General features: G+C 41.3%; 1 protein-coding gene across 1 annotated transcript in view; it reads left to right on the plus strand.

The window, feature by feature from the left end:
- SHTN1 (shootin 1) overlaps positions 1–23,161 on the plus strand; it is a 42,062-nt gene that overhangs the window by 12,070 nt on the left and 6,831 nt on the right. Inside the window, exons 6-13 of the mRNA XM_054382379.1 lie at positions 6,985–7,131; positions 8,440–8,593; positions 10,265–10,370; positions 12,035–12,117; positions 16,192–16,301; positions 16,951–17,004; positions 20,268–20,388; positions 21,279–21,462. Coding sequence (XP_054238354.1) covers positions 6,985–7,131; positions 8,440–8,593; positions 10,265–10,370; positions 12,035–12,117; positions 16,192–16,301; positions 16,951–17,004; positions 20,268–20,388; positions 21,279–21,462 — 959 coding nt within the window. The remainder of the gene's footprint in view (positions 1–6,984; positions 7,132–8,439; positions 8,594–10,264; positions 10,371–12,034; positions 12,118–16,191; positions 16,302–16,950; positions 17,005–20,267; positions 20,389–21,278; positions 21,463–23,161) is intronic.

A 23,161-nucleotide genomic window follows, 5' to 3' on the forward strand; every position in this document is an offset into this window, starting at 1 on the left:
TTCAGTGTTTTATGCTTGACTTGTTTGGAGCACTTTAAGAAAGGAAATAGGCTCCAAGTGATTCAGGTATCACCACAGCACCATGGCATAGACTTCAGAATGGCAAATGTTAGTGTTTCACATTACTGTTTGTGACCTCTCGAACACCCTAGGTGTGTCTTTTAGCTCACTGAAATATGGACTTACTGCCTGTGGAGGGGCTTGTTTGACAGTGGGCACATTGTCTTCCTACTAGGCTAAGGTATCTGGAGCTTGCCTTGATGGAGGGAGTTGGCCCACATGTCTCTTTCTCCACAGTCTGGCTTCATCGTTTAGCTTTGACCTCCTGGGGTTGCATTGTGGCTGCTATGGGGGGAGGTCAGATGAGTGGTAGTGCAGGCTGCTTTTCCAAGGCATGCCCTTTGCATCCTGCCCTTCTGACAAGTCAAGAGGATTTGCCACAGAACATGAGCAATTGGGAGTGCAGGTGTGAGAGAGAATGGGTGGGTGAGCATGTGTGCAGAAGCGAACACACAATGGGGGGAGAGGAGAGACAAGGAATGAGAAAGGGAGGGAGCAAGCATATATAGGAGACAGCAAACTCTTAGAATCAGAGCTTTTGATTAAAAAAAAAATCCAATACAACTTTAATTATAGTCGTGCTGCTGGCACCACCATAATATATATTTAATTAATCAAAAATGATCCAACTTCAAACATTAGAATTCACACTCTTTAGAGGTTCTAAAAGAAACTGAGTAAATATTGTCAGCCATGGTGTAGAGAGGGAGAAGAGGAAAGAAAAAAGGTTTGAAGTGAGTCACAATCCATTGTGAAAGGTACAGGAATTTGCATAAAAGAACTAAATAAATAGAGTGTGTAAGGGGTGGGGGCACAGAAAAATCTGTACCTACCTGAATAAAACAGAGCTGTTAACACAGGAATCTTGGCAAGCTTAACCAGAATTCTAGTGTCATGTTTTAAGAGACACTTTAAGATCTTTCAGTTCTTTGTGGAGCAGTTTATAAGAAAACAAAGGAAGGCAGAGAGTATCTTGAAGGCCATTGCAATAATATAGAGGCTAGCCCTGAAAAGCACTCTTCCACAAAGATGAGCAAAACACAATACATACAGCCAGAGCAAGCCAAAAGGGGAGGAACACAGTGAGAGATGTAAATTGAAAGTCTATAGTGTTGTAAAAATCCCAGGAGTTTAACCAAGTAATCTGGCAGAAGTGGTTTATTGAGCATACATCCTGCCTTGCAACAATATTTTGTAAAGTGAACAGTTTATTACTGTCGTGTGTGCTGGCACGGAGACAACCCCTTGCACCTCAGGTTTCTCTGGAAACCTCCTGGAGAAGAGCCTGTTGCTCCCAAAGTTAGCACTGGGCTGCTGTTTTCTCTCTATCTTGAATAAATAGAAATGAAGCCTCAAACTGCTGAGCAGGATTGTTGGGGTTCCTCTTACTTTTGAGAGCAGCATGGGCTTTCACAGAACTTAAAAAAGAAAAAAAAGGAAGTGTTTCCCAAGTGTTTATAGCTACCTGTAACTGGTTTGAGAGGTTGAAAGGCTGTGTTCTAAAGAAATGTGATCCAGATGGATTAAAAACATAAAGTGAGTCTGTAAAGTGCATAAATCATCTTTTCCTTGTCTTATCCTCCACTTCTCAGTGCTTTCAGATGCATTAAACCACCATACTATACCAGTGTCTGTGTTTCTACGTAACTGGGACACAACTACATGTTTGCGTTTAACTGGTTCACCTCCAAATGCCTGCATCCCATACCTGGGCCAGTGCTTAGCTGACATAAGTTAATCTGAGGCTGATTTTTCCTTAATTGAAAGCTAAAACGTGGGATCCATTTTATGGGGGACTTAGGAAAGATTATTGTTATTCTTAACAAATGTCTGCACTGCCTGTGTGGTTGTGTGCAATGGATTTGGTTATCTTGATGACATGAGCTCCCAGAGAACAACTCCTCAGGTGCATTTGTGACCTTTGAGGTTAATGTGTGAGGACTTCTGCATTAACATGCTCTATCTGGGCAAAGCCAGCACTCATGGAGCAGCTCTGTGCTTTAAAGTGCCATACTGTGGGCATTACCAAGCATAAGCAAGTTAACAGCAACTGGTATCTGAAGATAATTAATTTGCAGTCCAGCTGACTGGACTGGAAATAACAATTAAAGAGACTTGATAAGTGTTTTGTACTTGAATACTGAGCTTGAATGTTACCACTTTTGAAGCATGATGTCACACTAATACGTTTCATTAAGCTTTTTCCCCAAGAACAGTCATGTGAAATGGCAACAGATGCATGCTCTAGGAAACTCTCTCTTTGGTCTTTCTCTCTTCCCCCTTCTCTTTTATGTTTAGGCAATTATCTATTGTTGTGGGGGAAGAGGTTTCCTCCTTTTTCATGTGGTGTATGATCTGTTGCTGAGTTTGTTAGGTGATGTCTAAATGCTCTAAGACTAGGAGCATTATAGAATGTATCACTGCACTTTTGCCATGGCAAAAAGAAAACTGCAAAGAATGAAGAAATAAGTAACAATGATTTATTTAGTTAGTTAGTTAGTTATTTCCCCTTCCCTTTATTTATTTATGTGACTGCCTTGGGCAGTTCACCCCATAAGTGAAGACTGAGTGCTGTAGTTTTACACTTTTGTAGAGAGCAGGCTGGTACAGTAAATAATATTGTGTTTTTAAGGAACTCACAGTGCTGATGGAGACTCAAAAGATATGCTCCAAGCACCTCTGTGGTGAAAAGCTAATGGTAGAGAAGAAATAGCTCATCTACTCTGATACCCCCCATTGCCTGTAAACTGCACCTCTTTTGAGCTGCAAAACTTCCTACATCTTGTAGCTCTTTAGAAGTAGTCCCTTTAGAAGTTGTCTAGCAATTAGCCAAATAATGAAAGCAACTGTATTGTATCTTTATTAGTCTAAAATCCTTACAAAAGCTATTAACCATAAAATATTATGGATCATCTGGAGAGAGAGGAGTGGCTGTTTCTCAACTCTTCTATTTACAAAACCCCACTAGCCATTGTTTCCTGCAGTGAAGCTCACAAGCCACATATTCCCAGTACAGTGAAGCAGCCATGAAGTTAATGTATTTTTTTTTTCTCCTGATTAGCCATTGAACTAAAATCCGTGCTTGAATTTATGTTTTAAATTGAGTACCTCCTGAATTAGGAGCCACTGCATGCCCTTCCAAGCCATCATCAGAGAAGATCACTCTGTCCCCCCATCACATAAAATTCTTCAAACAGCCTGTTCTTTTGGAGAGATAGAACTACCTTGACCCCACCTCTGTTGTGACTTACTCAGGTCTGAACACAAGGCTTCAGGGTACACATAAAGCAAAAGACATCAGGTCCTGTAAGCTATGAGAAATGTGAAGAAGTGGGTTACCAATCTGGAAGGATGACTTGGTGCTTTCTCACTAGGATGAGGAGGGGATGAAGCAGTGCTACCAAGTCTTGAAAAGAGCAGTTGAGTTGACTGATCTCTTCTTTCTCTTTGAGGCTTCCAAAGTTTGATTCTGCCTTGCTCTGTACCTTTTGTTACTCTGTTCATAGTAGGGACAGTTTGCCATTAGTTTTACTTTATGGAGTTAGTGATTACTGTATTATAATAATGCTGCTCTGATGAGATATTCTTCTTCCTTCAAACTGTAGCTAGGACAAAAAAAAATCCATGAGTACCCAAATGATGTATAGATGGAAATGTAGCAACGTGTGGATATCAAAGCATTTCCTTTGGCCTCATTTTGCTCCTGGGAGAGGAGTTAGTTGGAAAGCATCCAGTTATACCCTGAATGCTACTTGAATGAGGATCGAAGTTCCCAGGGACTTGACACTAACAGAGATGCTTCCTAACTTTTTTAATGAGGAAGAATTCCTTTTTCAGCTCTGGTGTAAACAAAAAACAGCTGCAGCGAACGCTCTGGAGGGTAATGGTTAGAACAAGGCTCTGAGAATGAGGTGTGGCCCCATTAAGGTCAAGGGAAAATACTTCTATTATTTTCAGGATTTCACCCCCTTCTCTTCCCCTCCTCCCCAATTCTTGTTCAAACTCTGCTGATGGAAAGTGGCCAAGTCCCGGATTTCCTTCACTTCAGTGTTTTCTGTGTGCAAACTCACCAGGGGAATGTAGGTAGCTGGTTTGCATGACAGTTGGGAGATTCTGTAAATGAAAATGATAGATGTAAGCAAACTGATGTCCTCTGTGATCTGTTTTTAGTTGCAGTCATGGCTTCAGTAGATTCCTCCAGCATTGCTTTACTTTTCCAGCATTGATTGGGATACTCTGCAGATAATTGTCTAGCAGGTGGCAAAGTCGGAACTAATCCATCAATTGGTTAAATTCCACCTAGTCCAAATAATCCTGTTAGTAGCTGTTTTGCCCTTTCAGCAGTCACTTTAATTAATATTCAGGGTTGTGCAGGCAGTCAGGTTTCTGCCCTGCTGAAGCAGGAATTGGCATTTTTTTAAGGTATTTAAATCAGAATTAATTTCTAAGGATCTTTTTTTTGTTCCGTGTGAAACACAGGAGAGCAACCTCTCAAAAACTTGCAATCAGTTCAGCAGCAGCTTGCTTTCTGCTTCATCTGCCCTAACTTTTCTTGTCTAGTTTTGTCCCTTTCATTTACAATATGCTGGCACTTTGAAGATGTGTAACTTGTGAGATGGATGGGACTCCTCATCAGAAGTTGATTGCCCATGTGTCTGGTTGCAGCATTTAAGTTCTAAGCAGCACACTCATCTCTTTGCTGTAGGAGATGCTGTCATATATTGTAATCAGGAATGTATTTGCAGTGTCATGAAAGCAATTTGTAAAGGACTTCATGTGAAAACTTCTGAATTGAAAGGTGTTCACCTAGGTCTTCAAAAAGATTTACTTTTTTTCATTTTGTTGCAGAAGAGCATGAAACAAAGTGAATATGAATTTTCTACAATTGGTGAAGTATCTGCTCAAGTTGAAGAAATCAAGTTGCCCTACTTGATTTCTTCTTGTTTTGGCAGCTTTCTGCTCCCTCTAGGCTGGAACAACTCTGTTCTGTTAAGTTTAGTGGCAGAAACTCAGGGAACAAAAATCTGGAGTTATCACTGCAATGTTTGTTAGAGGCACCTTCTAGAGAGATGCTGTTTCTGTCAGGGTTAAATAACTTTGGACTCACTTAGCAGGAAAGTGGGAAGCTTTGAGACAGTTTTGAGCTCTTTAGCAGTGATTTAGGTTTCTAAAGTGATGTTTCTTTAAAGAAGATAAAACATTAAGTGTGAGCTGCAATAGAAAGGCAAGCCTTGATGTGTTGGGTGGGTAGCTTTGGTTCTGAACTTCTCTTGCCTTGGAACTGTTTTTGCTTCAGCCTTACTGTTGAGTAAGGTAGCTCAGGAATAATTGGGTTGACTGGGAGAATTTTGGGACAAGCAGCTGATGTCCAGTGCCCATTTGTACCACATCACAGCAGCCTGTGTGTAGCTACACATTTGGTTTTGTTTTTTAACCAAGGGTAGTTCTGGATCCTATATTCACTGTTTTCATCAAATACTTGCAGTCCTTGATGGCCTACCCCTTGGCACAGCTTTGCCCAATGAAATGTTCATTGGAGGTTTTATTGGCATTAAGGCTGTGTGAAGTGACTCTTCTTGGCACGCAGGGTGAAGCAGGCTGCGTTGTGAGTTAAAAGTTCAGCACTGTCTGTGTGTACAGCCAGAGAGAGAGCTGCTTGCTGAGAGGACTCAGTTGAAGTGTCCATGCAAAGCACTGGGAAGAAGGCTTGCCATGAATCTGCATCAGCTGATATGTCCTTAAAATCCAGTTGTGTTAGAAAAAATGAATACAACACACAGCACTGCAGTAGCACCAAATGGGAAGAATCCATGTCTTGTATCTGTGGTTTTGGTTGGTGAATCAGTAGTATGGGAACCTGGAAAGATCTCATGGGACTTTTGTGTTTCTAATACTTGGCTCTTAAAATACCTTCTTGCTTTTGCTGCACTACCCAGCAGCGTTGTTTCAGTCTGAGGGAGTGTCTGCATTTTCAGGCTGTTCTCTATTCTCCTGCCATAAGTGGCACACTTTGCTGACCTGGGCACACTCACTGGATGCCTCAGCATGACCCAGCCCATTTCTGCTCTAAGAATAGGCACAGCTGAGTTTCTCAAGAGTGGAAGCTCTATAACCTGACAGGCAATCCTCTGCCTGAAAGAGATGTCAAGATGCAGAATAAATTCAGCAGGATTTTTCTTTTTGGCAGGAAACTCTCTTTTTTTTCCTCCTGAACAGTCTAAAGGAGCAGATCACTCTTATGGAAGTTGCATATGCTGACAGCTTCTGCACCACTTAGGTGAAACCTAAAGAAGTATGTGGTATTTTTATCAGTGTCAAGTCTTTAGACTATTTGATTATTTTTTTTCTCCCTTCCTAATGTATCCTTTCCCCACATCCAAAATATAACTGGTGAAGAGGAAAGGACCCAAGGATCAGAGCTAAAAGGCTGAAATTGCCCTGAAATGCCTTTTCCCAGAGCAAGTGGATACACTGATTACATAAAACGTGGACTGAAATCCATTTCCTGAAGACTCTCCACCATTCACATATCCAAGTAACCATCAAAATAAGTGGACTTCAAGCCTAGGCTTGAAGATGTGTTTTAGGAGGTAGCCTGTGAATTCATAGACATTTTTTTCCTCTCCCTAAGAGTTCTTTTAATCTCTCCAGAGCTCCCAGAATAGGGATCAGGTTGTTCCCATTTCCAAGAAACAAAACTAAGAGACTGTTTAAATTCTAAATGCTGCCAACATGTGGGCGGTTGAGGTGTAGCAGTGGGTGGTTCTCAGCAAACACCTGGTTCCTTTCAGTGTGAGCTTAACTCCTCTAAATTTTACCCTCAGATTTCCTTTCCCTTTCCTTCTTCTTCACTATCCCTACCAATTGCCATTTTCCCAAGTGCCTAACTTGGTTTTTGTTGGGGCTGGCTTTTGTTTTTGGCAGATGTATATCGAACAAAACAAAATGAAAAGGCAAAGTCAGTTGCTTCTGCAAAATTCTGCTCCTGATCAACAGCTTTTGAAGGCTTTGGATGACAATGCTAAGCTAACTCACACATTAGAAGAGGAGAGGCTTCAACACCAACAAAAGGTAAAACAGGATTACTTTGTATCTTGTGCAGAGGCTTTTCAAATCATCTTGAATTTAAGGAGTGTCATGTATTTGTTATGTTCAGAGTGATCTGAGATCTTGTCCCTCACAAGAGCTCACAATCTGAAAACTAAAGAGAAGATTGTGATTCCCTACTTCTGGGTCACTGGTAAGATATGAGGACAAAACTTAAAGGTTTTTCAGTCTGAAGGCTCTGGTCTAGGTAAGTATTTTATTTTGGGTGCCAGTAAAGTGCAATTACAGGCATTAAGTCAAGTTCCATTAAGTGAAGAAGAGGTGTCAGGGTAATATTTTGGATGTTGAGTGATGTAAAGGGTATTTGTGGGGATAAGCTAAGAAGGCCAAGAGGTAAGATAAAATGTAGGCAGTTCACATTAGTAGTCTGGTGACTTGCTAAAGAAATGGATGGAGAGTAGCCAGACATAATGGAGCATGGAAATAGTAGGTGAATGTTGCAGTGGTGTGATAAGATCTAAGGTGCTGGCATCTAAACAAATACATTCTTTGAAACTGGACTAGATCAGTCTCTAACTGGGAGAAATCACCATTGCTTCACTTGAAAGCCTGAAAAGGAGTTTTCCCTTACCTGTGCAGCCTGTTCTTAGAACTCTGGTAGTAGACTAATGCTAGGAGTAGGTAGTTCCTGCACGTTGAGCAATGTAGCAACACTGAGGCAGAGGCATGTGAGATCACATACCAAATGAATGTTTTGGAAGAATGATTGCCAGTTCATAGCAAACCTCTGCATCCTTGTCTCCTTGACAGAACAAAATGTGTGTATTTAGGGAGCTGGGAAGTGATTGCTGCTCTGCACCTGAATGTTGCCTCTAAACCTGATGTTCTGTAATTTGCCCACTGACACCTGCATGAGTTGAGACAAGGGAGTTTAAATAACCAACCTGTCAGTGGAAGGAAGCAGTGAGAGAACAAAAATGTCAACTGTCTCCTGCTTCAAATGGAGAATGTTCTGAAATGAAATCTTAATTATGTGGTAAAAGCTCTATAAAAAGAACAAGAGAACACCTTACAGCTTAGGTACTTTGGAGCTAAATGGGTGTTCTAAAGAAGAGATAAAACAGGTTTGGATCATAACAGGAAATTCTAACACCCTTTAGAAAAACCTGTCCACCTTTCATTCAAAAGTTGTCCTCTTTCTGGGACTTGAAGCTCACTTCATTACTGTAACATCATGTTTTCAGGCATAACTGTGACATGTGGGTTATTTGTCAAAAGGAAGGTCAGAAAGTAGCTTTTACTGGAATGATTGCTGTTGTGTGCCAATTGCAGATCAAAGAACTGGAAGAGCAGCTGGAGAATCAAGCACTACACAAGGAGATTAGCCGTCTTAAACAGCAACTAGAACTTTTGGAAGAAGACAAAAAGGAGCTAGAGCTGAAGTGTCAGAATGCAGAAGAAAAAGCTAGAGACCTGAAGCATTCAGGTAAAGTCAAGTGATAACTTTGATTTTTAGTGGTACAGCTGGGGGCTGTGTGAATGGAGCACATATAACATGGTACATACGAGAACCCAGCAGCAGCTTTAGTCTGGCTGAGATTCAGACCTGTCCTTCACAACACAAAAGTACAGCAACTGCCTTCAACCACACAACAGTCATGTCCAGAAAACCTTGCAAAACTTCACTAAAATATAAAAATACTGTTGTTACATTGCCCTGAGTCATGCAGATGGATTTCTACATGCAAATGGGTTTCTGTGTGGAAGACCCAATCCTTTGTACTCAGTTAAAATGTAACCTCTTACTTAGTTTTAAAAATAAATAAGGCTCTAGGAGGTCACAACCATTGCAGTGCAGATGTTCATACAGTTATTGCTGCCAGGACGGTGCCTGGCTTGTCTGCAGCATCCTATCTGTTGAATTGGGAAATTTCTGAACTAATGTTCCTTTATTGAAAATTGCTTTTAAAAAGAGTCTCTGCTGTGTGTGTGTGGCCTCACTATAGGGAATTGTGGGGCTGTGGCTGGTGAAGTTTCTGCATGTGCCTTTGCTTTCAGTCCTTGTGGAGCTCAAGGCCTAAGCCAGGTGCTGGTTTTTAAGTATGACAGCTGATCAGAGAAGTATTTGAGCCCCTGTCAGAGAAGGCCAAAGTCCCTCTCCTTATTTAAGACTCCATGTATAGCTATGCTTTTCTGAAACATAAGAGCAGGATTATCTTTAAGCTTGTTAGCAGTCTTGCTTGGAAGAACTGCTTTGTGTTACAGTTTTGCATTACCCAGCCTTAAAAATATGCCTAGGCAGCACAGGAGTTGTTCCCAGCTTGGAAAAGATCTGACTTTCACAGCTGATTCTTTCCTACTGTGCTTGTTTGTCCTTCAGAAAGAATTTATCAGCGTAAAAATTGTACCCGGAATTTCAAGTCACTCGGTCCTTTTTAAATGATAAAAGTGCTAATTTTAATCTGACTCCATCACTAGGAGAATGAAGCTTACCTGCTTTGGAAATCATATTCTGTACTTTTAACACAATTCTTACCTTCTTCAGAACAATTGCTAAGAATTTTGCAACTGAAAGACATTTAAGGCTTTTATTTCCCTGTTTCTGCCTTTCCCCAGTTAATCGCTTTGAGAACATTTCAAGTGCAGAAAAGTTAATTTCTACTTTTTAGCTCTGATGTAAAAATGGGAGAGAAAGAATCCATGCTGCCCAGTTTTGTCCATTTTTATGGGGAATACCCGCACCATCAGCAAGTGAGAGATGTGTGGAAGACAAAATTGTTAATTTCTTTGGTTTCTTGTTAGTTCATTCTGAAATGCAATCTTAAATAGACTGTTGCAGGAATGTGCTAAATTTTGCCCTGCTTTGTCATTTTATGTGAAGAACCCTGTCTGAGGAAGAGTGTCATTTTAGTTTCCAAAGTAACTCAGATTGGAGGTGACTGGTTTGATGAGAATCCTGTGCATCTGGAGCATTTTTCTTGGCAGAAAATGTTGCCAAAACCCAGGGCTTCTAGCAGCTGTGGGGTTTAGTCTTGTGTGGTGGTTTGTTGTTTTTTTTGGTAAATTAGTAGCTTTTTTGCTTCAATCATCAGAGCTGGTTTTCAGAGCAGCTGTGAGAAACCAAGAACTCACTGTAGTTTTTGTTGCTCTTGTGCAGTTGATGAACTTCAGAAACGAATACAGCAGTCTGAAAATCCTGCACCACCTCCTCCACCGCCGCCCCCTCCTCCTCTGCCTCCTCCCCCTCCGCCTAACCCTATCCGGTAAGTGCTTAAATCAAGGGTCACAGCATTAATGCTTTGCTGGAACAGAATACATAACGTGAGCTTGACTCCAAGCAGAAGAATGTCTTTAAAGGGAAAAAAAAAAAATAAAAGGGCTTTCTCCATCTGTCTTGGGCTCTTGACCGGCAGGACACGCTCTGTGCTCCATCTGCCAGCAGACTAACACCCTGACCACTTTTGAACACCCTTGCCAAGCCTAACAAAGTATCTAGACTGTGACATTGGAGGAGGAGAGATACCTGTCCCCTCTAAATTTAACAGATTATTTTTCCTTCTATTCACCTGATAGCTGTAATTAGAGACTTGTGCTAAAAAAAACCCTTTGAAGAAAGGGGATTGGATTATTGTGTGTCCCTTCCTGCTGGATACTCCATCCCACAATTGCTTTCATAAGCAGGAAATGACCCTCCCATCATCAAACAGTTTGGGGTGAAATTATCAAAATTTGCCCTGATTTTTTGCAAGGACTGTAAAAGCAGCTGACAAATGTGAGGTACCAGGTGTTAGACCCAAATGAGTAGTTACTCTTAAGAACTCAACTAATCTTCATGTTGTCTGCTTGGTTTTAGAAATAAATGGACTTGGGACACTTTCTAACCTTCTGTAACAGAAATTAGGTACAGGAGTATTGTTAGTTACTGTGTCAAATATAGAGTAAGAAAATGTGTAGTATCCCTTTGTGCATCTTACTTTGTTTTTAGAAATCTAAATAAGCATGTTCTGAACAATTGTTTGGTCTTTTCTGTCCTTTAAGTCATTTGGCTTGCTTGCTTCTTTCTCACTAATGTGTAGCTTGAATTAACTATGTGGGAGTACTGTGGGGTCTTAGTTTGTTCTTAGGGTTTGGGGTTTTTTGTTGTGGTTATGGTTGGGTTTTTTTTATCACTGTTGGGTTTGGGGTTGGGGTTTGGTTTTGTTTAAGTTTGTGCCCTTTACTATTTTGAATGGAGAACGCTATTCATTTCAAGTCCTCCAGTAGCTAAATCAGAATATTTCCTTCATGCACTGTAGTGTGCAGAGCCTAGGCACTGCATACTGCTTTTTTCTGGGACAGAGTTTTCACACTTTATGTTGGGAAGGTCACTACTCTGTAAGCAGCAATGTTCAGCAGGCAGTGATAATCCTCACTGGCACATCAGATGCATAGGAGTTTATATTCGAGCTTTAAGATGAGTCATTTCCTTGCCTGGACTCTTATGCTTTGTCTGTAGTGAAGGGATAATCATTTGACACTGTAAAAATATTATAAGCTTGGAGTTGGTGAGGAGATACTGATCACCATATTTAAGTATCCTCTAAAGAATAGTACTTCAATACCCACAGCTCTTCTTTCCTTTTGTTATGCTGGAGCAGCTTCAGTTTGTCATGTGTCACAATGAGACACTGTCTTTTAATATTCAAATGTGGAGTGTTTTGATTTGTGCCTAATGTCTGTTAAAAAGAAACGAATTTCTCTGGTGCATTTGGATGGAAGGTGTTGTGGGGGGTAAATCAACACCACTGGAGAACTGCGCTAAATGAGTCTTTTGTAAGCAGCTGTATGATCAGGTATAAGCAAGCTGTTTGTGTGTCATGTTCAAGTTCATTCTAGCAGTGTGTAATACAGGACAGAATGACAATCTGCAGTTTCATTTTCCCCAAAGGTCTCTCATGTCAATGATTCGCAAGAGATCTCACTCCAACACCAACGTGAGCAAGAAGGAGAAGCCTCCTCAGCAGGAGGCAGGTATGGCTCATTCTTTCTCAAGTCATGCAGGTTATTTGCTAGACACTGTAGATAAAGCTAAAGAAAATGACCTCTGGGTACAGACAGTGATGAAATGCTTTTATCTGTCAACATTAACTACTACCACCTATGTTCCAACATACTCGTCTGCCTTGCAGTCCAGAAACGTGGTTGTGGCCCAAGCATGGGTGCTCTGAGATAGGAAGTAGTATATTTGCTACTGTGTCTTTGGTATTCCTGTGAGGAGCAGCTAAGAGCTTTGGCGTTGTCTAGTTTGGAGAAAAGGAGGCTGAGGGGCAAGATTGTTGCTCTTTACAGATTCCTGAGGGATGTGGAGAGGGAGGCACTAAGCTCTTCTCCCTGGTATTCAGCGACAGGACATATGGAAATGGTGCAAAGCAGCATCAGGGGAGGTTTAGACTGCACAATGGGAAGCATTTGTTTACCATGAGAGTGATAATGCCATGGAACAGGCTTTCCAGAGAGGTGGTTGATGCCCTAAGCCTGTCAGTGTTTAAGAGGCATTTAGACAAATGCCCTTAATAACATGGATTAAGTTTTGGTCAAGCAGTTGGACTAGATGATTGCAGGAGATCCTTGCTGAGTCTATGCTATTCTACTGCAAGCTTCCTTGAGATCCCAACCAAATGTGTGTAGTCCTTGTAGCCACTTATATCTCCACAACTGAGCTGCTGATCAGCATCCGATTTACTTTTTCCAAACAGATTTTAGTGTGAACAGTCTTTGAGGCTGCAGGTTCAAAAACCTGAAGTGAAGGCTTAGCACTTTCTGTAAGTGCAGAAAAGTTCTGATCTTCCTGCTCTGGCTCTAATGCTTCCCAGTTGTGTCACTGAGTTGATTTCATTCACTGAGTTGATTTAATTCACTGATGGAGATTATAAATTACCTTTCTTTTTTCCCTTGGGGAGGAGGTGGTCATGTTTCTTACAGGCTCACAGAGGGACCTGACAAGCACAGAGTTGGGAGTGGTGATTTGCTGGGGGAGGTGGATGTTACACTGACTCCGTGCAGTTTGTTGAGTTGCATCATGACAGTTTGGTACTGCCTGTGGCAGTGCTGAGAGGCTCAACCTCTGTCTCTAAACTAGAAACTGCAGCAGGTAGCTGCAGCTACAGTATGTCATAGAATCATAGAATTAACCAGGTTGGAAGAGACCTCCAAGATCATCCAGTCCATGCAATCAACCAGCCCTAAGCAATCAACTAGACCATGGCACTAAGTGCCTCATCCAGTCTCCTCTTGAACGTCTCCAGCAATGGTGACTCCATCACCTCCCTGGGCAGCACATTCCAATGGGCAATCACCCTCTCTGTGAAGAACTTCCTCCTAATATCTAGCCTATACCTCCCCTGGCACAACTTGAGCCTAAACTTCCCCTGGTACAGCTTGAGACTGTGTCCTCTTGTTCTGCTGCTGGTTGCCTGGGAGAAGAGACCAACCCCCACCTGGCTACAACCTCCCCTCAGGTAGTTGTAGACAGCAATTAGGTTACCCCTGAGCCTCCTCCTGTCTAGGGATTTGCACTTCCACAGGCTATCTGGAAGAGGCAGAACAACAAACCCAGCAAACATTAACCATAGAGGAGTTATATAAAGCATGATACAGGAAAATATCCATCTTCCAAATGGCTCCTTGTATGTCATTTCTTCTGTCCAGAGCCTCTCCACAGAGCTAGTTTGCTTCAGTTTTCGTCCCTCAATTCATATCTTACAAGATTACCACTCAGAGCTGACTGTAATGCTAAGCCTTTTATGATGCTGAAAACCTAAACTAAAACAGGATCTTGCACTAAGGTGGCTCTGCATGCAAAGTAACAGCTGAAATTCCATTTTATTGTTGTTAATGGACGCTGGAAACTTAGTAGGTTGAGAACAGGATTTCAGTAGAGATGTACAAATGATGAGTGTCTGAGGAGTCAGAGCTAGTTAAACAAGTATTGCTAGTTGAATACCAAGGGTATTCTTGCTGTTTCTTCCTTCTGGAATAGCAAGAGTGTGTTTGTAGTGAATTGCTTAACCCATTTGATGCCATTTAAACAAAGAAGGGGGCTGCAGAAGGGAGCCTGGCTGAAATTACAGGTGTAGGATGGAAGTGTTAAATTAAAAATGGCTGTTAACAGACTGCCAGCTGGGCTGGGTTGTTGGATGGACCAACAGGCAGGATGTAGGAGGAAAGGAAGTGTTACATCTCCCATTTTCCAGGTGAGGAACTGAGAAATGGGATGACTCAGGAACCTTTGGGAACTGGTTACCAGTCTGAGAGAAATAAGAGAGAGCAATAATTGTTGGTCTAGGTAAAATAGAGAAGTGACCTTGTACCGAGCTCTCTGATGAATCTTACCTTTCAGTAAAAGTTCAGTAATGTTGCCTTCATTTGTCAAGTTTCCTCACCTTGAAGCTCCTAGACATTTTGATTACACCTTTTTGTTGATGTTACAAACAGTGATTGCAGGAAATGCTATGAAATTCACTGTTAAGTTCCCTACACCCCATTCTTTCATTATTTGTTAGCAAACTAAGAGTTCTGACCTTTCTTCAATCACATGTAACTTGCTTCTTCTCTTAATAGTTGAGCTGTTCTAAAAAAAAAAAAAAAAAATCCCCCAAATTGGAAAGTTCTTTCTTAATCTAGTTATTACATCCAACTTGAGTCTTGTTTTGACCCTTGTTAAGAACTTAGAATGAGTGGTTTCCATCCCATACCATCAATTAAGCTTTTATGTTTGACACAGCCTGTTTGTGAAATTAAAGCCTGACATTAAATAGGCTTACAATACAGAAACTGCATTTCTATGAATCATCAGCAATACTACCCTGACAAGTGAGAGAGCAAATGTCTATTTAAAATTCCTCTTATGTAAGGTACAGTGTTTGCAGCTTTGAATAGTGTCAACTATGTATCTCCATCTATTTGCTTTAAGTATGCTTCCCCCCCAGCCTTTTTGGGATGGCATGTGAAGTGCTTTTTGTTACATTATCCAGAACACTGAGAAGCTAGCAGGCATAGTTTAGGTTCATCACAAAACTCACCCATTTCATCTCAATGTTTTTGCCATCCTGACACTGGAACTCTTGAAGAAGCAACCCTCTTCTTTCATGGCATTTAAGTTTTACCCTTTAACTAAATGTTGTTTTCTTTACATGTATGACATTAGGTCAGTTTGAGGTCTTGGTGTATTGTGCCAGGAGGTTCTCAAATGTTTTCACATGTGGTACATGTTTGGTAGACTTGTGATGAGCTGCATATAGGCCTTGCCATGGGACATTACCAATTTGTCCTGTGTTAGAGAAGCTGTGGAAATTTCTGCTGAGCCACACTGAAGAAGAAGTCAGGCCCCATTCTTCAGTCTCTGGTGTTTCAGCCTACAGCACTGAGCTTTTTCAGTTCCCAGTTCCCAAGCAGTTGTAAGAGCTTTGTGGTTTTCAGCATCTGGGCTCTGCTTCTGTCCAAGCATCTGCAGGCTTTGGTGTTTGTAAACTCCATGTCTGGATCCTCAGCACGTGTAGGTTCTACTTTATCCTTGAAGAGCTTGTGACAGTTTAACTGATAGCAAAGATCATTAATAGTGCAGAAACTAGAATTCCAGATAAGCAGAGACAGGGCTGCTGGTTTCTGCTACCATGTAGATAGATCAGTGCAGTGTAAGGTAAAGAGCCTCTTTGTGGTGGGGAAAATGAAGAGTAACATGGTGGTCCTTCAAGAAATACCCTGTGAGCAGCCCACCTGTGGGGAGAAAACTAAGCCTATGTATTTGTGCTGATCATACAAATTTTTAATAACACTGGGAAAAAGCATGGATTGGGGTAGTAGATGAGCAACATGCATCACAGGCAGAGAGTATAACTAAGCACATTGTATATGTAAATGCTGTTTCATCATTAAAACTAATTTATCATTATGATAACTGGCTCTATATGGTAAGCAAGCTGCTTAGGAGGCTCTCTAGTTAACATGTATTTTTTTCCTCTGTACTATTTATTACTCTATAATTCATGTCTGGAATGTGATATGCTCTTTGATTTTTTTTTTTTTTTTTTTTTTTTTCTGAAACAGGAGAAGAAGTTACAGACCTGAAGAGACAAGCTGTTGAAGAAATGATGGACAGAATTAAAAAGGGAGTTCATCTGAGACCAGTCAACCAGTCAAGCAGGCCTAAAACAAAGGTTTGGAATAAAGGGCAGAGCAATAATACTAGATAAGTACAGTAATGTAGCCTGAAAATAAATCAGACTTTCTGGAAAACAGTCAAGAGAGTACATTTGCCTCACCTTATTTGCTGTGCATGATTTTAAGTAAAATGAATTAGAACAAGATATACCTGAAGAACAGCAAAAGAACTGAAGTCAACAGTAGAAGCCCAGCTCCTTTGACACAGAAAGGAGCTGAAAGCAAGCATCCTGTAAACAAACAGCTAATGAGAACAACAAAAAAAAAAAAGGCACAGAGAGAATAACTGAATTGGGTGAATGGAGTCATCAAGAAGTAGCCTGTTGTATTTTGCAGTATTTTCTCTTTTGGGGAACACTTAGCATACTACTATAAAATGCTGCTTAGTATCTTCACAAAAGCATAATCTTTTTATATAGGCCACAAGGCAGTGCTGAGTTGAGAGACAAGACTCTTCCCTTCATCTGTATTAGAAAACAGACTGAAAGTTAAGCCATGTGCCCACGAGAGGAGAGAGCAGAGGAATTGCATAAAACTGCAGACCTGTGCAGCAGACCCTCGTGAAGTTTCTTTGCTGCAGTACAAAGTTTGGCATGGTCCATTTCATGTGTTTTTTAACATGCCTGTGTTTGTGTTTGTTTACAGCCAGAAACACCAAAGCCCTCTGAAAGTGCAATGAAAGAATTAAAAGGGATTCTGGTAAGAACACTTAAGATTTTGTATTTCAGTTTTTGCTTCTCACTGAGCTGACAGGGCCAAGCATTTGAAACTTCTGTGTTAATGGTCTGAAGCTGTGGAGCAGTTCTGGGGTAAACTCAGCAGTTCCACTGTTGACTTTTGGTCCAATTGAAAGAGTGGTTTTGGTTTTGCTGACAGAATTAGTTTTGGAGAAAACTCACCTTGTAACTCTGCTCTGGATTTGTGTGTTCCTGCCACTAGAGGGAAGGGGTCTGCACCTGCCCTGGATCCTTTGGAAGCTTTCCAAGTGCTCACATTGGGGATGCTTAGGAAGGGAGAGGCAGCTGAATATATCTGCTCCAAAGTCCAGCCTCTGGACTACACACAGCAGAGATGTAGGGTTGTCCTCATCAGCTGCTCTGCACTCCTGCTCTCTTCTGAGGCATCAAATTTGTTGTTAGTGTAGAGGTAGCCTAAATAGAGCAAGAGCTCTCATCTGCCTGCATTTGTATGTAGAAAAAATTGATCCCAAGTCACTGCCCACATACACATTTCTCAATGAAAAAAACCCTAATTAGGTACATATTTGTTGCTCTTCAGAGCAATGTGCTGATGTGTTCCTGTACTGTCCTTTACTCATAACTTGCATTGATTATTTAACTGCTTGCAAGTCCTAAAATTGTATCAAGCACTCAGAAGGAGCCCTGGTTCTTGCTCCCTGACTTCTGTGAACCAGAAGCTTTTAAAGTTGAAGTGCAACTTGGGCACAGTCAGGTGGAATTTTCCCTTTGTACAGTGAAATACGGACTAGGGGGAATGGAATAAAGCTGGAAGTGGGGAGATTCAGGCTGGAAGTGAGGAAGAAGTTCTTCCCCATGAGAGTGGTGAGAGCCTGGAATGGGTTGTCCAGGGAGGTGGTTGAGGCCCCATCCCTGGAGGTGTTTAAGGCCAGGCTGGATGAGGCTTTGGCCAGCCTGATGTAGTGTGAGGTGTCCCTGCCCATGGCAGGGGGGTTGGAACTGGCTGATCCTTGTGGTCCCTTCCAACCCTGACTGATTCTATGATTCTATGATCCTAAAATTCTGCCTGTGGTGAGACAAAATGCTTCACATGCAGAAGGCAAGGCTGATCATCCTAATTTTCCATGATACTACCCAAACAGCTCTTAGGAAAATAACTTCAGGATTGTGTTGAATGATGCAGGACAGCACAGCAAAGAGTGTAGCCACAGCCTGTGCTGTGAATTAAAACCATGAGTGTGGCACCCGTGCAGCACGTTAAACTCACTGTTCTCCAGTCACATGAGGGCAGGGGAAGAAGAGAAGAAATGATCTAGAGAGTCACCAGACCTTAATGGTGGCTCTAATTAGAGGGACACATAGTTAAATATGGAGGTAAATAGAAAAGGAATAAAATGCAAGACAGAGGTTATGTTTTAAGTGGCAGTCTGTAATTACTGCTCTGGCATGCTGCTCAGACCAGTGAGGGTTGGACTGAAGGATCCTGCTAAAGGCCCTTTCCTTTTCTAATAGCTGTTTTATTTCTTTGACACTGTATCACTGACATCAGGAGAGACTTGATTATGTGCTTCAGAGGGGGCAGGGAGAAACCTACAGTCACTCTACTTCTGAATCTAGCTTGTTGCTTCTGAGCCCTTCAGGATATTTTGCAGTGTAAAGACAAACTGCATAAAATCCAATTGCAGTCTGTTCTTGAGACCAATCATTATGCACAGTCAGACAACAAACATGGGGGTGGGATGTGATGGAGTAAACATTTGTTGTTACTATGCTAATTATGCAGTTCATGTGGACCTCCATATAATTGTTACAAACAAAACACATTTCTGTTGTGTAAATTGCAGAGTTTGGGTGACTCAGCTGCTCGAGTTGCTTTCGTGTGTGTATGTTTGTACAGACCTGCCACGTGCTACTAATTAATCCTGTACCTGAGCAGTTACATTTCAAATAGTTGCCAAAGAAAATGTTTTAGTTTTTTGGGGGGGTGGGGGGGAGGTAAAGAATTGGAGTGACTTTGCTGGGATCCTGAAAGTAGCACAGCATTTTCAACTTGTGATGCTTGCTATTTCTGCTCAAAAGTTACATGCTCATCAACAAAAGATGTTAAAGAGATGTTATTTATGCTCTGGAAAAATGCTATGTGAGCCTGACATGTTTTGGAAGGCTGAATAAAGGTGAATCCTGGGCATCCCTAAGGATGTCAAGACTCAGAATGAAATAGCATTTGGGTCCCAAATTTCCAATTGCATTGTGAACATCTGGGGGAAGTTTTGCAATCAGGTTGGTGCTGATCCAGTAACTGACTCCTGTCACTTGGCAAATGCATGCAGTATGCACTGTGTGCATGGTAAAATTCCTGTGGGCAAGCCTGGGAGGTTGCAGCCTTTGATTAAAGCTTTTTTCACCCCTGCCTTAAGAAAAGTGTTGCTGGACTTGTAGCTTCACAGATACAAAACACCAACCTTGGCATAAGGAAGTGGTAGCTTGCATTTCTATTTTACACGTATAAGAAACCTGTTTCAACTTGAGATCTGACTCTGTGTAAGAGAAGCCATGAAGTATATGGACACAGGGTCAGTTTTATGTCAGATCAGCTAGGTTATAGAATTCTCATAGAATGGTTTGGCGTGGAAGGGACCTTAAAGATCACCTGGTTCCAGCCCCCTGCTCCACCCTTGTGATATGCAGGAACACCTAGGTCAAATTGCTTACATTATAGGAGTTGCAGCTAGTATATGCTGACTTCTGCAGATGTGTATACACCAGGGTGCAGCAACACAGGGCTATTATGAAATATAAAGCATACTGCAGCAGTAAAATGTGGATCTATAGTTTTTTTTGCAAGTAGAGAATAACTAACGGTTCTAACAGTTTTTTAAGACCCTTTTTTTTTTGCAAGCAGAGATTAATTAAAGGCTCTAGCAGGTTTTTAACACCCTTTCAATGTTAAGGTGAAGTTGGCAGTTCCCTGCAAACGTCAACATTGGTTTATTAGTGACCCAGATCATCTCTAAGCCCAGTATCATCAATCCTTTAATATGTAGGGAAGTACAGTTAATCCCTACATCAGGAAATCCAGGTAAGGAGGAGTGGTGAAGCAATGCTCAGATGCTTCCTTTTATACTAATGGCAGAGCTTTGCATGCTGGTCTAGAACCACAGTTGCTTTTCTGCAGTTTAAAAGGTTCTCATGTTGTGCATCTGGGATGTTTGGAAAGGCAGAATATGTCCTCAGAGAGCTTCTCATGCCTGTCCCTTGCTATAGGAAACACTGAATAAATCCACTAGTTCCCGGAGCTTGAAGTCCCTTGAAACAGACAGCAGTGAAACGGAGCTGGAGCGAGTTCTGCGACGACGGAAAGTAACCACTGACCAGGACAGTGGCAGTAAGTGGTTGGACTCCTTTGGAGTCCTCTTCTTCTCCCTGCATTGAGTGACTCTTGAAGCTTTACTTTTTCCACCAGACCATTGCCATTTCAGCCATTGCAGAGAACCCTGCTTACTCCTGCAGTGACTCACTTCCCCGCCGCACCTGTCACCTTCCATCTCCATTTTCTCCCAGAGATGCCTGTGTCAGGATTTTCTGCACACACAGCCATAAACAAACAGGTTCTTCTGTCCTGCCTGGAGCACAGACAGTTAACAATCTGAGCCTGCTATGAAAATACTCTTGAAAGTAAGGGTATCCAGAGAAACCAGAGCTAGGACTAAGGTTTTGAATGACCTTTTGCAGAGCAGATGTCTGCAGTTTTTTAGCTGTGCTTTACTGTAGTCATCTGTGGGAAACTGTTTATGTTCTGCCTGGTTAGAAACAGAGCCTGATCAAGTGTGAGTCCATGCCACAGTTGATGCTGACATGGCTGATTCTGATGTGACTGTATGGTTTTAGCTTGGAATTTGCAGATAGCTCACTGATTACTCATTTGTATGAGAGCAGGTTTTATGGTCATTGGGCTGGCGCTTGCTCCAGCTGCACTTCAGACTGGGTGAGTGTTGGCAAGTTGTGAGCTGGTACTTAGCATCCCAGAGGCAGGGGATGGAGTGCACAACTCTGCCAATATAGCAAGCCCTGCTTGTGCTGCAAGAAAGGGTTGATCTGGCCAGGGAGAGCAGAATCTGCAAATACAGACTTTGATACTCTTCATTCTCTGGACACTGTTCTTTAAAATTCAGTTTTGATTTCTGCAGTTAGCTTGAATTCTGCTCTGCTTATGTGCTGCTTCTAGACCAGTCAATCTCAATAACAGGAGCATTAAACTTTTTTTGTTTTTTTTAGGTCCTACTGGAATCTTGGCCACATCAGAATCAAAATCTCTGCCTGTGCTAGGCTCGGGGGCCAGTGCTGCACAAACAGCGTTGAACAAGAAAGACCTGGAGACAGCATTCAGTTCCAAAGTACCCAACTCAGGTCCTGTCTCTAACCAGCCTAAGGCTGGCACAGGCTCTAAGCCTACATTCCAGTAAGTAGAGTATGGTTTTCTAGATTTGTTTGAGTACCAGATCTGCTTAGCTGGTGCATTTTGAATGTGATTAATTACTGATTTTGATTATCAGGTCTGTAGTCTGCAGCCTTTTACCACTGACTCCTCAAATAATTTGCAGATTCATGTGGAAGCAGAAATAGAATTCTTATTAATAAAGCTATTTCCCTGTAAAACCTGTAGACATTCTTAAAACTAAAGTTCACCTCTGAAAAAAAAAATTCCAACCAAACAAAAACAGAGGGGGAAAAAAAGAAAAAACAGCAACGACAAAAGAAGAGCAAAGACCAAACCAAAACAAAAAAACACAACCTCAAAAAAAAAAACCCTCAGGGAACAGCAAGAGTGAGGAGTTTTTCCATATCCTAAAGAGAAGAGGGATGATAATTATATAGTTAACTCTTGATTTTTGAAAAAAAAAAAAAAAAAAGTTAATTCTAGCATGATGTTTTAAAAAATAGAATCATGTAAGTCATACTGCTCTGTGTTCAGGGCAGTTTCTCTTGGACCAAGGCATGACTTGACTGCTCTTAAATATTTGTTGGTAAAAGTTCAAATGACCTTGAGATATGAAGTTTAAGATTTTTCTTAACAAAATTCAAAGACAGTTAATGCTGTGTTTGCCCTGATGGGCAGAAGAAGTCTTCATCAAAACACATTGAAGACCCAGGGTGCCAGTTAAGCATTAAAGAATTAACCCTGCTTCAGAAATATTTATTTCATACAAATCCCATGGAAGGATTGATTTGTTTCACAACAGTACCAAGCTCCTTTTGAAATGAGGCCGTGCACTTGCTTCAGCTCCCTTACCAGGTTGTTTGTCAGTTTGTCGCTTCAAGAAAAGGAAATAGATGAGACAAATCAGATCAGCAGAATATTGTCATCATGGCTAATTAAACCTCTGATTTTCTGCTCTGTCAGTTAAAAAATATCACCAGCACCAGTTCTAGCAAGGCTTCCTTACTTGGTTCAAAGGACTAAGTCATGACAAATGAGCTGGAAATTCAGTTCACCTCTTATTTTCATGAGCTGATATTTACTGCACTCTCCTGCAGGTACTTCATGCCATTTATTATTTTTTTTAAATGGATAAAGAGTCCAATTTCCTTTTGTGCCCAACAATTTCATTTCATTTGCACTGTTTTAAAAGCAGAGTGTCTTTTCCCAATCATATGTGTTTTCCTCCTTTATTGTGTTTAAGTATCCTTGGGGGAAAAAAAAATGGTGATCTTCATTTTAATTTAATCAGAAAGATGAAGATCTGTTCAGCAGTTAGTTTGACACCAACAGTGCCATTGCAGTTTCTTGAGCTGCTGCCCTGGCAGGAAGGTGAGGTTGTTCCTGAAAAATACCATTTGTAGTTGGTGGGTTTCTACAATTTCAAACCTTAATCAGAAAATGCAGCGACTCCTACCACCTTTTGTCTACCTTTATTCCAGCAAAATAAGTGGAAATTGCATTTACAAGAAAGGCAATGAAATAATTGCAGGCCCCAAGGTCTCGCAGAATGCATGGTGAATTGACAGTGAAAAGGATCTTGTGTTGACAGTCGCAGTTGTTATGTGTTATAAAAGCATATGTGAAGCTCAATTTATTTCTCAGCTTGCCTATTCAGTGACATCCTAAAAGAGACATTTAACTTTAATTTATCTGTTTAAAGCATTAAAACAAGTGTAGT

The sequence above is a fragment of the Indicator indicator genome, chromosome 7 (assembly GCF_027791375.1).
Source record: "Indicator indicator isolate 239-I01 chromosome 7, UM_Iind_1.1, whole genome shotgun sequence".
In the NCBI taxonomy this organism is placed as follows: domain Eukaryota; kingdom Metazoa; phylum Chordata; class Aves; order Piciformes; family Indicatoridae; genus Indicator; species Indicator indicator.